General features: G+C 40.2%; 1 protein-coding gene and 2 pseudogenes across 1 annotated transcript in view; 2 read left to right on the forward strand and 1 right to left on the reverse strand.

Annotated features, from left to right (window-relative positions):
• The first annotated feature begins 7209 nt into the window (after nt 1–7209).
• LOC118836267 (vomeronasal type-2 receptor 26-like) overlaps nt 7210–17673 on the forward strand; it is a 46448-nt gene continuing 35984 nt past the window's right edge. Inside the window, exon 1 of the mRNA XM_036743599.1 lies at nt 7210–7415. Coding sequence (XP_036599494.1) covers nt 7210–7415 — 206 coding nt within the window. The remainder of the gene's footprint in view (nt 7416–17673) is intronic.
• Nucleotides 11383–11562, forward strand: LOC118837799 (annotated as a pseudogene).
• LOC118839761 lies at nt 14462–16116 on the reverse strand (annotated as a pseudogene).

Here is a 17673-nt window from a genome sequence, read left to right on the forward strand (position 1 = left end):
ATATAAAATGAACCCACATAAATCCTCAGCATTCCTATATATTACTAACAAAGCCCAACAGAAAGAAATAGAAAGAGAAATTCCATTTAAAGTTAGTGTAGACTATAAAATATTTGGGAGTCTATCTGTGAAGACAAACCCAGGACCTATATGAACACAATTACAAAACAATTTTCACACAAATAAAGTCAGATCTAAATAAATGAAAAAAAAAAACCAAACCACCAGTTGCTCATGATTAGGCTGAGCTAATATAATAAAAATGACAATTTAATCTCAATTAATTTACTTATTCAGTGCCATGCCAATCAAACTACCAAAAATTATTTTACAGAGCTGGATAAAATAATATCAAAATCTGAAATAAATAGGGAATAAATAAAAAGAAATTCTAGGGAAGGTGACCTAGACATACCAGATATTAAATTGTATTATAGGGCAGCTAGATGGCTCAGTGAGTAGATCACCTGCCCTGGAGTTAGGAGGACCTGAGTTCAAATCTAGCTTCAGACCCTTGACACACTTACTAGCTGTGTGACTTTGAGCAAGTCACTTAACCCCAGTTTCCCTGCCTTACCCCCTCCAGAAAAACCTGTATGATAAAGCATCAGTGATCAAAACTACTTGATACTGCCTAAGAAACAAAGTGGTGGCTCAGTGGAATAGTTTAGGTACACAAGACACAATAGTCAATGAGTGCAGCAGTCCCCTTTGATAATCCCAAAGAATCCAGCTTCTGAATTAAGTATGTCACAAAAACTTCTGGGAAAATTGGAAAATAGTAGGGCAGAAACTAGGCATAAACCAGTACCTTACACCATATGCCAAAATGAAGTCAAAATGGTTTTATGATTTAGAAATAAAGGCTGATACTATACGCAATTTGGGAGACCAAGGAATAGTTTACCTGCCAGATTTGTGGGAAAGGGAAGAATTCATTACCCAACAAAAGATAGAGAGCATTACAAAATGCAAAATGGGTGATTCTGACTATTTTAAATTGAAAAGTTTTTGTTTAAACAAAGCCATTTCAACAAAGATTAGGAGGAAAGTAGAAAACTGGGAACAAATCTTTACAACCAGTGTCTCTGATAGAGGCCTCATATCTAAAATATACATGGAAGTGAGCCAAATTTATAGGATACAAGTCATTCCCCAATTGAGAAATGGTCAAAGCATATGAACAGGCAGTTTTCAGAGGAAGAAATTAAAGATATCTATAGGCATATGAAAAAATGCTCTAAATAACTATTGACTAGAGAAATGCAAATCAAAACAACTCTTAGGTACCACATCTCTCCTGTCAGATTGGCTAACATGACAAAACAGGAAAATTACAAATTCTGGAGATGTGGGAAAATTGGAACACTATTGCATTGTTGGTACAGTTGTGAACTGATCCAGCCATTCTGGAGAGCAATTAGGAACTATGCCCAAAGGACTACAAAAACGTAAATACCCTTTGAGCCAGCAATACCACTTCTAGAGCTATATCCTAAAGAGATCATACAAGTGGGAAATGAACCCATATGTACAAAAATATTTATAACAGCTCTCTTTTTTTGTGGCAAATGATTAGAAATCCAGGGGATGCCCATGAATTGAGGAATGGCTAAACAACTTGTGGTATATGAATGTCATGGAATACTATTGTGCAATAAGAAATGAGGAACAGACAGACTTCATTAAAACCCAGAGAGACTTACATGAACTGATGCTGAGTGAGGGGAACAGAACCAGGAGATCATTATACATGATTACAGACACATGGTGTTTGTAAGGACTAACTTTAACAGACTTGACTCGTCTCATCAATACAATGTTCAAAGACAACTCCCAAAGGCTGAAGATAGAAAAAGCTATGCACATCCAGAGAAAGAATTATGGAGTCTGAATTCAGAGTGAGGCAAACTACTTGCTGTCTCTTTTCCCCCTTTTTTTTGGGTTTGTTTCTCCTCTCTCATGATTCACTTCACTGGTGATAATTCTTCTTTACAACTGGACTATTATGGAAATATGTTCAATGTGAATGTATATGTAGAACCTATGTTTGATTACATGCCATTTTTGTGGGGGGAAGGGAGAAGAGAGTGAGGGAGAGAAAATTTGGGACTCAAAAACTTGTGTAACTGAGTGTTATAAACTAAAAATGAAAAATAAATAAATTAAAAAATGAGAAATAAGGAGAAAATGGACTTCATTATAACCTGGAAAGACTTATATGAACTGATGCTGAGTGAGAGGAGCAGAACCAGGAGAACATTATATACGATTACAGAAACATGGTAGCTGTGATGACTACCTTTGATAGACTTGGCTCTTCTTGTGCAAGGTTCAAAGACTGCTCCAAAAGATTCATGTTGGAAGTGGCTATGAACATTCAGAGAAAAAATTATGGAGTTTGAATGCAGATTGAGGCAAACTATTTGCTCTTCTTTTTTTCCCTTCTTTTTTGGTTTCGTTTCTTCTTTCTCATGATTTATTCCATTGGTTACAATTCTTTACAACTGGACTATTGGGCGGAACCAAGATGGTATCTCGGAAGCAGGGACTTGCCTAAAGCTCTCCCCCATGACCCTCCAAACACCTATAAAAATGGCTCTCAGCAAATTCTAGAACTGCAGAATCCACGAAACAGCAGAGGTAAGCAGGGCTCCATCCCAGGACAGCCTGGATGGTCTGTGGGTAAGGTCTATTGCACGGAACTGGAAGCGGAGCGACGCAGAGCCCAGCATAGGCTGCACCTGGACCAACCAGACCAGGAACCTGGCAGAACAGGCCCTAGTGCCCTGAATCAGTGAACTGTGGCAGTTACCAGACTTCTCAACCCATAAACACCAAAGACAACAGAGAAGGTTACTGGGAAAAACTGTGGGGGCAGTTTGGAAAGAGTTCACAGTTCGGGCACTGCCCCGGGGGCAGCAGAAGTGGTGCAACTCTGAGGCTGCTTACAGCTGCAGTTGCTTCTGGCCCCAGGCCCACATCGTGAGAGGAATTAAGTGGCAGATCAGAGCATGAGTGCAGAGCCTGCTTAGATCTGAGTCGCGGTCCAGGTTGGCGGTTCTTGGGGGAGGAGGAGCACTGGTGTGGCAGAGTTTGTTGTTTAAAAATACCTCTGAAAACAACAGCACAGCCCCTCAAGCTTGGGACAAAGTACTCTCTACAACAGTCATACCCTGACGAAAAACTCAAGGGTCAAGTAGTTGGCTGGGAACGTGAACTGACAGCAAAAATGGACTCAGATTCAGACTCAGACTTTGGAATATTTCTTTGGTGACAAAGAAAACTAAAATATTCAGCCAGAAGAAGTCCACAAAGTGCAAGAGCCTACATCAAAAGCCTCCAAGAAAAACATGAACTGATCTCAGGGCATGGAAGAGTTCAAAAAGGATTTGGAAAAGTAAGTTAGGTAAGTAGAGGAAAAACTGGGAAGAGAAATGAGAGTGATGCAAAAAACCATGAAAGACAAATCAATGACTTGCTAAAGGAGACCCCCAAAATACTGCAGAAAATAACACTTTAAAAAATAGACTAAATCAAATGGCAAAAGAGCTCCAAAAAGCCAATGAGGAGAAGAATGCCTTGAAAGGCAGAATTAGCCAAATGGAAGAGGAGGTCCAAAAGACCACTGAAGAAAATGCTACCTTAAAAATTAGATTGGAATTGGTCTCAGGCCATGGAAGAGCTCAAAAAGGATTTGAGTTAGAGAAGTAGAGGAAGTAGAGGAAAAATTGGGAAGAGAAATGAGAATGATATGAGAAAACCATGAAAAGCAAGTCAATGACTTGCTAAAGGAGACCCAAAAATACTGCGGAAGATGACACTTTAAAAAATAGACTAACTCAAATGGCAAAAGAGCTCCAAAAAGCCAATGAGGAAAAGAATGTCTTAAAAGATAGAATTACCCAAATGGAAAAGGAAGTCCAAAAGACCACTGAAGAAAATACTACCTTAAAAATTAGATTGGAGCAAGTGGAAGCTAGTGACTTGATGAGAAATCAAGACATTACAAAACAGAACCAAAGGAATGAAAAAGTGGAAGACAATGTGAAATATCTCATTGGGAAAACCACTGACCTGGAAAATAGATCCAGGTGAGATAATTTAAAAATTATTGGACTACCTAAAGCCATGATCAAAAAATAGGATAGATATCATCTTTCAAGAAATTATCAAGGAGAACTGCCCTGATATTCTAGAGCCAAAGGGTAAAATAGAAATTGAAAGAATTCACAGATCACCTCCTCAAAAAGATCCCAAAAAGAAAACTCCTAGGAATATTGTTGCCAAATTCCAGAGCTCCCAGATCAAGGAGAAAATACTGCAAGCAGCCAGAAAGAAACAATTTGAGTATTGTGGAAACACAATCAGGGTAACAGAAGATCTAGCAGCTTCTACACAAAGGGATCGAAGGGCTTGGAATACGATATTCCAGAGGTCAATGGAGCTAGGATTAAAACCAAGAATCGCCTACCCAGCAAAACTGAGTATCATGCTCCAAGGCAAAATATGGATTTTCAATAAAATAGAGGACTTTCAAGCTTTCTCAGTGAAAAGACCAGAGCTGAATAGAAAATTTGACTATCAAACACAAGAATCAAGAGAAGCATGAAAAGGTAAACAAGAAAAAGAAATCGCAAGGGACTTACTAAAGTTGAACTGTTTTGTTTATATTCCTACATGGAAAGATGATGTGTATGATTCATGAGACCTCAGTATTAGGGTAGCTGAAGGGAATATGCATATATACATATGTATATATATGTGTGTGTGTATGTATATATATATATATGTGTGTGTGTATGTATGTTTATATGTATGTGTATATATATACATATATGTATGTATAGAGAGATAGATAGATAGACAGGGCACAGAGTGAGTTGAATATGAAGGGATATTATCTAAAAAAATAAAATCAAATTAAGGGATGAGAGAGGAATATATTGAGAGAGGGAGAAAGGGAGAGATAGAATGGAGCAAATTATCTCGCATAAAAGTGGCAAGAAAAAGCAGTTCTGTAGGAAGGGAAGAGGGGGCAGGTGAGGGGGAATGAGTGAATCTCACTCTCATCAGATTTGACCTGAGGAGGGAATACCATACGCACTCAATTGGTTATCTTACCCCAAAGGAAAGAAGGAGGAAGAAGATAAAAAGGGGGGGATGATAGAAGGGAGAGCAGATAGGGTGAAGAGGTAATGAAAAACAAACACTTTTGAAAAGGGACAGGGTCAAGGGAGAAAATTCAATAAAGGGGAATAGGTTAGGAAGGAGCAAAATATAGTTAGTTTTTCACAACATGAGTATTGTGGAAGGGTTTTACATAATGATACACATGTGGCCTATGTTGAATTGCTTGCCTTCTTAGGGAGGGTGGATGGGGAGGAAAGAGGGGAGAGAATTTGGAACTCAAAGTTTTAAAAGCAGATGTATAAAAAAAGTTTTTATATGCAAGCAGGAAATAAGATTTACAGGCAATGGGGTGTAGAAATCTATCTTGCCCTACAAGAAAGTAAGGGAAAAGGGGATGGGGGGAGTGGGGTGACAGAAGGGAGTGCTGACTGGGAAACGGGGCAATCAGAATATATTCCATCTTAGAGTATGGGGAGGGTAGAAATGGGGAGAAAATTTGTAATTCAAACTCTTGTGAAAATCAGTTCTGAAAACTAAAAATGTTAAATAAATAAATAATAATAAAAGAACAACTGGAGTATTATACATTTAATGAGAAGGTATATGGTGAGCCTTTATTGGATTACATGCCATCTTGGGGAGTGGGGGGAGGTGAAGAAAGGAGAGAATTTTGGAACTCAAAAACTTGTGGAAGCGAGTGTTGTAAACTAAAAAAAATAAATAAATAAGAATTTCAAGGCTCTGAGTGCTTCCACTATATTGTGAACTCCTTGAGAGGAAGGCTGACTTTTGATACTTGTTGTATCACCACTGCTTAGTGCAATGCCTGACAGTTGTTGCTGTCATTATTGTTATGCCCAACTCTTTGTGGCCCCATTGACCACATGGTATATGGGGTTTTCTTGGCAAGGATTCTGAAGTAGTTGGCTATTTCCTTCTCAGTGATTAAGGCAAAAGAGTCGTTACATGACTCGCCCCTGGGTCACATAGTAAGTGAGGCTGGATTTGACAGAAGGCATTTAAAATAGGAAAAAAACACTACAAGTGGGATAGTTGGCAATGGGTACCAAGGAAGTCTGCCTAGAGTAGATCAATCAATAAGCACTGATTAAGGGTGGACTCTGGTGACAAAGTGGCCTAAGTGGCCTGAGGAGATCAAAAGACCCAAATGAACAACTATGCCCTCAAGGATCTACCATTCTATCAGGGAAAGTGACATTGACCCCAAGAAATCATAAGCAGGACCAAAGCCCAGCAAGCACTTCTTGGGTCGTTATGTGGTTCAGACAGCAGGGTGGGAGACCTTGAGCTCAGTGTGAGTAGCCTATGCATGTACAGGCCTTGAAGAGGGCCTGTTTTTTTTTTCAGATTTTAAAATGTGCTTGTAATGCACCCCGTAAGTGGACACGTATCTGGGTTTTCATCTTAGGAAATAGAGGAGCAAGCTTGAGTATTCAGGGTGGAATACATGAGCTGCCCAATTCACAGAAGGTTAGGGCCAGGTTGAGGCTGACAGCCCCACTGACATCAGCTCATTGTCCCCCCTTCTCTGTGAATCAGGGCTGATCACACCTGATGCAACTCATGACCCTCTCTGGGTCCTGAGAGTTTTGGAGTGTCAGCTGCACACAGATTTCCAAGGCTCAGCAAGTGTCTCTGAGGGAACAAGCTGCCTGAGTACAATAGGATTTGCTGGTTGGGGGGAGATGTAAAAATATATTTTTCTTTTGGGTTTTCCTTGCTGGCTGAGATGCAGGTGCAGAACCCCAGGCAGTGAATCTCCCTAGAGCTCCTTCTTGACACATATACCTTCAACAATTGAGGACAACACCCCCTCCCATCTTTACTAGGGTTATAAATGACACCTGGTACATGCAGTCTGATTCCTGCACAGGAGCTAGATTTCTGCTGTCTTTGCTCAAGTGCTAGAAACAGACCAGTGTCTGGTCTTCTCTCACACGAAGGCATCTATCAGACAGAGAAAGATTTTTCCATTAAAGTGTAACTCAGTGTCTGTGGACACTTTGACTGCTCACAGGCTCAGATTTTGGGGCACTGCTCAGGACACAAGCGCCAATGTTCCTTCTGATGACCGTCTTTTTGCTCCTGAACATACCTTCTTCTTTAGTCAAGGAAGAAAAGTTCCCCTGTTTTGAGCAAATCAACCCTCGAGTCCACAGAGATGGAGACCTGGTCATTGGTGGATTTTTCCCTTTGTACTTAATGGCAGTGAAGAGTTTCACAGGAGCTGAGCATCCACATAAGGCCTGTAATGCACACCAGTAAGTGGATGGGTTTCTGGGTTTTCACCTTAGGAAATAGCTGAGCAAGCCTGAGTGTTCAGTCCCCAGGTCCTGGAGACTTTCCATGTCCTCTTGTCTGTGACTCTATTTGGCTCTTTCTCATCCTTTTATCTATCCTTCAAATCTGTAGACAATGGTGCCCTAGGCTTGAGATCCACCTTACTGTTGTTTTCTGAATTCTGTCCAGGGGCTCAACTTCAGGGACACCTCTCCTCCTCCTCTAAGCCACAGTTAGGGCCCCAGTCCTGCTGCACCAAAAATGTTCTTGCTTCTTGTGGTAATACACTGACTGAGCTTGTGCTCACTGGTCTGTGCCCACAGTCACAAATCTGGATCACTTCTCATCAGCACCCCTAGGCCTGGCTTCTGGAAACAGTGGGAGAGTTGGGGGAATGGAGGGGAGGTGCTTCAATCTTCTCCCACTCTGCAATATGCTGTTCTCTGCATGAAAGTTTGTGAGGTAATAGTTCCTCAGGTGAAATTTCCTGAGGCTGTGAGGTGAAAGTTTCCAAGGTGAAATTTCTTGAGGCCAAGATTGCTTCCCTAAGACCTACCATTTACTGATTCAGTGGAATAGGCCTGCTGCTTACACTTCTCTCAGGCCAAAGCTCAGCCCCTGGAGGTCCTGTATTTTCTGAGGTAGTCTCATATTGCCTTAGGAAGACAGCAACTTTACCCTTGTATTTTTCCTGTTATATAATCATTTCAAGGCAATTTGCTGTCTCTTTAATTTAATTTAATTTAAAGAACCTGGGAATTTTTGACCTACTCCGCCATCTTCACAACATGCATTAAAAAATCCTTTCCTTCATTTAGAAACAAGGTGGGGACATGTTATTGCCATTTGAATCAGTGCTGCGGCTACTCAAGTCCAAGAAGCAGGAAGACCCTGTCCTTTATGTCATTGTCTGTGACAAGGTCCAACTGTCTTCCCTGCTCTGACAGCCATGCTGTCAGTGCCAAGGATGATACAGGAAAGCCTGACACACAGTGAGTCCAGGCAGGAGGCTTGCTAGCACTGGAAATAGCATCACTTTCTTCAGTGCTGGACTTAGAGGCAGGGTGATCTGAGTTCAAACGTAGCGAAGCATTCACTGTGGGGCAGGGAGCCTGCTTGTTATTATACGTATTTTACAGATGACAAAACTGAAGTTCCAAGAGTTCCTGACCAGACACTGAGATCAGCGCCTTTTCTAGGATACATTGCTGCTTAGCAAATACTGAATAAATGCAGGCTGTGAATAACAGGTGAGGGGGAGCAACAGTGGAGTTATGTGTCTTCTTTCCCTTAAGAATATGAAAAGAAGGAGGCTTCCCTCCCAGTTCATTAGAGAATGCATGTGCAGAGTCTGCCCTTAGGGTGGATTGGTTGTCCCATGAGATTCTTCTTTTTCACCAATGACACTTATAAGTTGGATTGTTTCCATGTGTATTGATGGACACAACCAAGGTAACTAGGCACTGAAACTAGGTTTGCTGGCATTTGTACTCCTAAAATGGCTTTCTACTCAAGGTTCTTCCCTGAATCACAGCAAAGAGAAGCATTCCTGATGCATGGCCAATGTCTGTTCTGGGAAGGATGCTTGGGGAAGAATAACGGCTCAAAAATCAGAGAACCTGGATTCATTAATGATCCTCATTACTTGGGTAATTTTCCCCAAAGCCTTCACCTTCCTGGGCCTCTGCATTCTCATCAGAGAGGAAGAGGCATAGTGAGTGGAGAGCATGCTAGACCTTGAGTCAGGAAGACCTGAATTCAAATCCTGTTTTGGGTACTTAAGACTTGTTATCCTAGACATATCGTTAAGTCTTTTGCACATTTAGCTTCCTCATTTATAAAATGGGGCTAATAGTAGTGCCAAACTCCTGGGGATGTTGTGTGGATCAAATGAGAAATGAGGTACAACATGCTGAAAAGGCCACATGCATTCTGACTAGTAGGATTAAATGAAGGGGTTAGGTGAGATGGTCTCTTCAGTCTTTTCTAGCTTTGGCTTCATGATCTTGTTTCTGAAATCAGATTTTAACTTTTCAGAGGTGTCAAGACCTTTGTGCTTTCTCTTTGTGTGAACTGACAACTTGGCACAGAATCACCTCCCTGGCCTTCAGCATGGCTGGTTGGCAGGTGCCTGGCTTTTCTCTGGATCTCATATTCCTTCATCTGATGGTCTGGTCACTGTTTGAAACTTTGTGTTGGAGGAGACTACCAGCAATCTAGGAAAGATGTTTTTAAGTCTTGCACTAGGGAGTTTTTGGTGTGAATTGATGGAAGTAGATGGATTCCAGGAGTGTTGAGGAAGTACCATCAATCTGCCAAATCATTCAATGGGTGAGCAAGAATAAAGGACAAGAGCAGAGTAATACTTTTGAGTGACTAGAACAATGATGGTGTCTTCAATAGAACAATTAACACTAGATATATAGGAAGGCTTGAGTGTTGACCAGTTCATGTAAGGCCCCAATGAGCAAGAGGTGGTTGATCTCAAGTATCTCCTTGACTTGCTTGTATTTCAGACATTTTGAGTCATGTCTGACTCTTTGTGACCCCATTTAGGGTTTTCTTGGTAAAGATACTGGAGAGATTTGCTATTTTTTTTTCTCTACCTCATTTTTCCTGATGAAGCAATTTAGATAAACAGGATTAAGTGACTAGCCCAGGGTCACATAACGGGTGAATGTCTGAGGCCAGATAAAAATTCAGGAAGATGAGTCTCCCTAACTCCAGGCCTGGCACTCTATCCACTGTGTCACCTAGCTGTCCTCCATGACTTGGGATCTCAATCATTCATTCTAAGAATCCTGAGTTTTTAGGTAATTCAAAGAAGTGTCTGGTTATTTCCTTACCAATTACTAAAATTATAGCCTTTCTCTCCTTAATTAACCAGCAGATCTGAGTCATTACCCCAGTTTATTAAATATGATTTATTTAATTTATATAATAAACTAGTGAAATAATTTCTCCAAAGCAGTACTTCATCTCTCTTCCTCCCTCCTTCCTTATTCCTATCTCTATCTCTTCATACAGGCACACACACACATTGATATGTAAAAATGCATATACATATATATTATATTATGCATATATATGTATACTCTAAACCTCCCTGGTCTCCTAGGCTTAAATAAACCCTAACATTACTCACTATACTATTTCTTAAGAGTGTAACCAAATAATTCAAAGTTATAAATAATTGTTTATGTTATATCAGCTGTGAGAACAATCATAACAAAAGGCACATTTGTCCCATCACTGCAATTGCTGTCTTCTCTCTTTTGCTTAAACCCACCCACCATTCAATGTCCTCCACACGGAGGTTAGACTTGTCAGAAATCCTCTGTAAAATGGTTCCTCATTGGGTATAATTAAACAGTTTTTCAGGATAAAAGTTCTTTCCATCCTCCTTTTCTCTGTACCTCACTCAGTTTCTCTTCCAATATAGCAGGTAACAGTCTCTCCAGACATACATTTAATCAGCCAGTTTCTCAATACTCTGTTATTTCTTAAAGATACAGTAACAGCCTCTCTAGCCTCTGTGAGAGATGCTAGATAAGGTGGTGTTGCACATGGTAATGTCTCAAAGGCAGAACTCAAACTCAGGTCTTCCTAACTCCAAACCATGACTTTTGGACTCCAGGTGTCCCTGAAAAAGGCCATACAGCATCTCATTAGTAGGAAATAATTGGTAATCTCCTTTTGTCTCTCTGTTTCTGCAAGATGGTTTGTGTTTTTCTGACATTTTCTTTACCCTCTCCATATTTATCTCTTCATTCATTGAATTGATTCAAATTCTAGAACTGAATGCGTTTATTCCTGGTTGCCTTTATGTAATTCTATTTGATGTTTCTGTAACTGCTAACAATGTTTTATGATGTTTAATATTAAATAGTAGTCCTTTTTTCGCCCGTCCAGCCATCGTGGTGGAAGCTCAGCTGTCATCTCATAATCATGTCCTCTCATAAAACATTTAGAATCAAGAGGTTCCTGGCCAAGAAACAGAAGCAGAATCATCCCATCCCTCAATAGATCCGAATGAAAACTGGTAATAAGATCAGGTACAACTCAAAAAGGAGACACTGGAGAAGGACCAAGCTCGGATTATAAAGAATGGCCGGCGCAACGAAAGACCAAACACCAGAACCACCTCCCCCACCCTTACCATGGCATCCTTCCATTCATCAATCCATCCATGCATTCATCCATCAATCACTCAGTCGCCTCATTGTCCCCAATAAAAAGTAAATACCACTACTGCCCTCCCATTTCGGAAGCTGTCTGCCAAGATGCAGACATCAAAAAACCCCAACCCCCACAAACTGTTAAATTTGTCTTGCCCTTGAATGTTTTCATGAATTGCACCCACATCCAGGCGTTTGGGTATCATGTGTTTTGTGATATAGTTTAAATTACTGTTATTTGCACCTCTGTGTAGCATTTGTATGTTCGAGGTTATGCTTAAGAGGCAGAGATCATAATGAAACAAGTTCCTGTCAAGAAGAACCAAGCTCAAGCCCTGCCTTGACCAAGCCTTCACAATAACCTCTCTGTTTTGTTTTGTGTTCTAAGGAGCTATAAGAGAGCACCTACCTCACAGGGTTGTTGTGGGGATCTAAGATTTGCATGCCTTCAGTGTAAGCCTCCAGTGCTGCTAATCAGCTGTCTCAGCCAGATTATGCGCAGCTGACTGTGCTCATTTATCAAACTCACAGTCAGAGAAGTAACCTGTTGACCCCCTGCTTATTTCATACAATAAGCCGTCTTTGTACCTTGTTGGGAGGTGGTAATTAAGTGTTGGCAACTTCAAAGTTGTCGGTTATTTGTGTGTACGGGAAAGTCCAACCTTCTGTTAGGAACTAGACCTGGTCCAGGTGAATGGCTTCACAATTTCCTGAAGATGCAATCCTGCTAATAAAGGGCTTCTACAAAAAAAAATATTAAATAGTAGTACAACAATTAGATGTATTTTATAGCTGTTAATAGTTCTAATTAATTAATTTATTTTTAGTTTTCAACATTCATTTCCACAAGATTTTGAGTTCACAATTTTTTCCCCATATCTGTGCTCCCCCACCCCAAGATGGCACGCATGCCGATTATTCCTTCCCCAAGTCTGCCCTCCTTTCTGTCTTGCCATCCCCCCTCTTTTATCCCCTTCTTTTATACTTTCTTGTAGGGTAACATTGCCTGTATATCTTATTTCCCAGTTGCATGAAAAAACAACATTTACCTTTTGTTTTTAATATTTTGAGTTTCAGATGCTCTCCTTTTTCCCTCCGACCCACAGTCATTGAAAATGCAAGCAATTCGATATAGATTATACATGTACAGTTATGTAAAAAACTTCCATAATACTCATGTTGTGAAAGACTAGCTATATTTCCCTCCATTCTATCTGGGCCCCCATTTACTCTATTCTCTTCTTTGACCCTGTCCTTTTTCAAAATGTTTGCTTCTGACTTCCCCCTTCCCCAATCTGCTCTCCCTTTTATCATTCCTACCCCCCAATCACCTTCCCCCTTACTTTCCTGTAGGGTAAGATAACCAATTGAGGGTGTATGCTATTTCCTCCTTAAGCCAAATCCAAGAAGAGTAAGGTTCATTCATTCCCTCTCACTTTCCCCCTCTTCCCCTCCATTGTAAAAGCTTTTGTTGCCTCTTTTATGTGAGATAATTTACCCCATTTTATCTCTCTCTTATTCCCATCAACTACCTTAATATTGAGAAAGATCTCATGAGTTACAAATATCATCTTTCCATGTAGGAATGTAAACAGTTCAACTTTAGTAAGTCCCACATGATTTCCCTTTCCTGTTTACCTTTTCATGCTTCTCTTGAGTCTTGTATTTGAAAGTCAAATTTTCTATTCAGCTCTGGTCTTTTCATCAAGAATGCTTGAAAGTCCTCTATTTCATTGCCTGTCAATATTCCCCCTGAGGAATTATACTCAGTTTTTTTCTGGGTAGGTGATTCTTGGTTTTAATCCTAGCTCCTCTGACCTCTGGAATATCATATTATAAGCCCTCTGATTCCTTAATGTAGAAACTTCTAGATCTTGTCTTATCCTGATTGTGTTTCCATGCTGCTTGCAATATTTTCTCCTTGACTTGGGAACTCTAGAATTTGGCTACAATATTCCTAAGAGTTTCCTTTTTGGAAACTTCTTTAAGAGGGGATTGGTGTATTCTTTCAATTTCTATTTTCCCCTCTGGTTAAAGAATATCAGAGCAGTTCTCCTTGATAATTTCTTGAAAAACGATGTCTAAGCTCTTTTTTTTTTGATCATGCCTTTGAAGTAGTCCAATAATTCAGTGAGCTTTTGGGCATCCTTTTCCATTTGGCCAATTCTGCTTTTTAAGGCATTCTTCTTATCAATGGCTTTTTTGGGCATCTTTTTGCCACTTGGGTTAGTCTGTTTTGTTGACAGTAATATATTTGTTTTATTTTTGCACCTTTATCTTAAAAATATATTTAAACAAGAAACAAAGGTAATATTGAATCTTTCCATAAACTTTGCCGTCATATTTACAGTGTTACATTGCAAATAATATGCCGTTATACACAAACTAAAGACTGTGCATCGCTGTACTCTATCTTTAGGTAATTTCATAATATAGTACATAGAGCTTGAAGCTATGCAATGTTTAAGCTTATAAAAGCTTAAGGAAAGAAGTATAACTTTTATCATAAGACTAGTTTTTAAAAGGTCTCCCCTTAATTCTTGGCTAGATTGTTTCACTGAAACCATTCTTTTGTTAAAGAAAAATGCCCTGTGTTAGGGATGAGAATAAGGGTTTAAGTCACCAATGGATTCACTTAAGGCATTAAAAAAATAAAGAACCTTTATCATTAATCATTATAATAAATGTAGCACAACCACTGTTCAATCATATAAACAACTAGCTATGAATTCTGTTCATCTCAAACTTAACAGGAAAGACAGTTGCCACAGTTTTAATAAATAAAAATGTTTTTTTCCTGAAAATTTAGCTCATTTTTATAAACATTGTATAAATTTTATGATATTAATTTAATCATTCCTGGGAGGTAGAAGGTGCTCTCCACAGCCTGAGGTACTCACAGCTGTGGAGTAAGGATTTTGAGCTCCAGTATTTTCAGCCCAACAACCACATACATAGAAAGCAGCCTGACCAACTCTCCCAGGATGTTTCAAAGCTAGACCTCCACTGGAGACAGCAGCAGCAACATTTCCTTCTTGGTCAACAACTACTGCACCAACCTTATCCAAAGTTCCTGAGTCATTTTCCTTTTCACTTGATTGTCTTCTTTTCTTTAGTTTAATGAGATGTTTCCACCCCTTCTGCCAGCTCTAACTCCTCTTGTTTCTTTTAAAGGCTGCTAGACTGAATCTTGTAGTCATAACACTTGGAGAACATGAGGGTATTCCATGATCCACTGCCCATCTATAGGCTCCTTCTCCAATGAAAAAGCACTCAGTGCTCCATCTGCTCCAAAATGTAAGGACTTTTCATCTATAATGCTGGCATCACATCCTATGTCACCCAAAAGCTTTAAATTGGAACCCATTCCTGCATTCATAAAAGGGGAATCTTCTAGTTCAATTAAAGCTGCAGTCATTGCATCTGTTGCAAGGGCACCAGCCTGTAGTTGTTCAATGGCCTTTTGGCAGGCTCTTTTGCATGCATGTTTATATTCTTTAGCTTTGGATTCAGAGTGATAACCTGCACCGTTGACATTCACTCTAAGCCAGGAGGGCCCAAAATACACCCATTAAGTGGAGCTTGGGCAGAGACTTATTGTGGTCCAATCTGTGAGCTTCAGAGTGAACTGGGTTTAAGATTTTGTGAAAAAAAGAAAAAAAAAGGAGAGGAGTGGAGAGAAGGGGAAGGATGAAGAGGTGAGGGAGGGAGAAAGGAAGGAGGGAAGGAAGGAAGGAAGGTGGTTAGTCTATTTTTTAAAATGTTTTTTCATTGTTTTTTGGATCTGCTTTAGCAAGCTGTTGAGTCATTTTTTTTATGATTTTCTTGCATCACTTCTCAATCTTTCCTCTACTTCTCTTATTTGACTTTCCAAATCCTTTTTGAGCTCTTCCATGGCCAGTAAACCAATTCATATTTTTCTTGAAGACTTTTGATGTAGGAACTTTGAATTTTTTGTCTTCTTCTGGTTTTATGTTTTGATCTTCTTTGTCAACAAAGTAAGGTTCTATAGTCTGAGGTTATTTTTTACACTATTTGCTCATTTTCCCAGCAAAATACCAGACTATTTAATTTTTGTTAAGGTAAGATTCTGCTTCCAGGGTGGAGGGTGTACTGTCCCAGGGGTTTTGTTCAGCTGTTTTCAGACATACTTCTAGAAGCCTGTAAATTTTCAGTTTGTCTGAGGTGATATGATCAAAGGTGAAGTGTTTACTCCTTTACTGTACTGTGCTCTGGTCTGTAAGTGACCACAAGCATTCTTTTCTGCCTTAGAACTGTGAGAAATGGATGGAGCCCAGATGGTGGTGTGAAAACACAGATTCCCTTGAGCTCTCCCCCAAATCCCACCAAACAACTGTAAAAATGATTCTAAATAAATTCTAGAGCTACAGAACCCATGAAATGACAGAATGAAAGAAATCTCCAGCCCAAGATGGCCTGGAAGGTGACTGGGAAGGGTCCATTGCAACTCACTTGGAGCAGAGTGCAGCCCAGCTTGAGCCATGCCAGGACAAACCAGGCCAGAGCACACCCAGTACAGCAGGCCTCAGGGCCCTGAATCAGTGGCAGCAGCGGCAGTTTCCAGATTTCCAAATCCTAAAATGCCAAAGACAAGGTAGCAGATCAGGGGGAAAACTATTGGTCCTGGGTGAGAGGAGAGTGGGGTCTGGCCCCAACCTTGAGGTGGAGGAGGTGGCTTTAGTGGTGGCAGCAGCAGCAGCAGCAGCAACAACTGCTGCTTCCAGAGCTCCAGGCCCAAAGACGTTGGGGAATCAAGTGGCTGATCAGAGCGGAGTGCAGGGAACTTTTTGCTAGCACTGAGGCAAGATTCTCTTGCTTTGTGCTGCTTGGATCTGGGTCAGAGTCCTAGTTGGTGGTCCTTGAGGAAGGAGTAGCCCAGGTGTGGCAGAGATCATGGTGGCTGTGGAAAGATAGTCCTCCTGGTAGTAACACAGCTTGCACTCACAGACCAGAGCACAGGCCAGAAGAGGAGTATCGTAACACCTTAAAATAGAAGTAGCTCTGAAAACAGCAGCCCCAAACCCCTGAAGCTTGGGACAGAGCACTTTCCACTCTGGGAGCAGTCATACCCTGACAAAGAACTCAAAAGTCAAGTAATTGGCTGGGGGAATGAGCAGACAGTGTAAAAGGACTGAGACTATAGAATCTTTTTTTGGTGACAAAAAAGATCAAAACATGCAGCCAGAAGAAGTCAACAAAGTCAAAGATCATACATCAAAAGACTCTAAGAAAAATATGAATTGGTCTCAGGCCATGGAACAGTTCAAAAAGAATTTGGAAAATCAGGTAAGAGAAGTAGAGCAAAAATTGGGAAGAGAAATGAGAGTGATGCAAGAAAATCATGAAAAACAAGTTGATGACTTGCTAAAGGAGACCCAAAAAATACTGAAGAAAATAACACCTTAAACCCAAATGGCAAAAGAGGTTCAAAAAGCCAATGAGAAGAAGAATGCCTTAAAAGGCAGAATCAGCCAAATGGAAAAGGATGTCCAAAAGATCACTGGAAATAATTGCTTTAAAAATTAGAATGGAGGGGCAGTTAGGTGGCTCAGTTGAGTAGAGCACCAGCCCTGGAGTCAGGAGGACCTGAGTTCAAATCTGGCCTCAGACACTTGATACACTTACTAGCTGTGTGACCTTGGGCAAGTCACTTAACCCCAACTGCCCTGCCAAAAAGAAAAAAAAATTAGAATGGAGCAAGTGAAAGCTAGTGACTTTATGAGAAATTAATAAATTATAAAACAAAACCAAAAGAATGAAAAAAATGGAAGACAATTTAAAACATCTCATTGGAAAAACCACTGACCTGGAGAATAGATCCAGGAGAGATAATTTCAAAATTATTGTATATCTGAAAGTCATGATCAACAAAAGAACCTAGACATCATCTTTCAAGAAATTGCCAAGGAAAACTGCCCTGATATTCTAGAACCAGAGGGTAAAATAGAAATTGAAACAATTCACCAATCACCTCTTGAAAAAGATGCCAGAAACAAAACTCCTAGGAGTATTGTGGCCAAATTCCAGAGTTCCCAGGTCA

This window comes from Trichosurus vulpecula, chromosome 2 (genome assembly GCF_011100635.1).
Source record: "Trichosurus vulpecula isolate mTriVul1 chromosome 2, mTriVul1.pri, whole genome shotgun sequence".
NCBI classification, from domain to species: Eukaryota; Metazoa; Chordata; class Mammalia; order Diprotodontia; family Phalangeridae; genus Trichosurus; species Trichosurus vulpecula.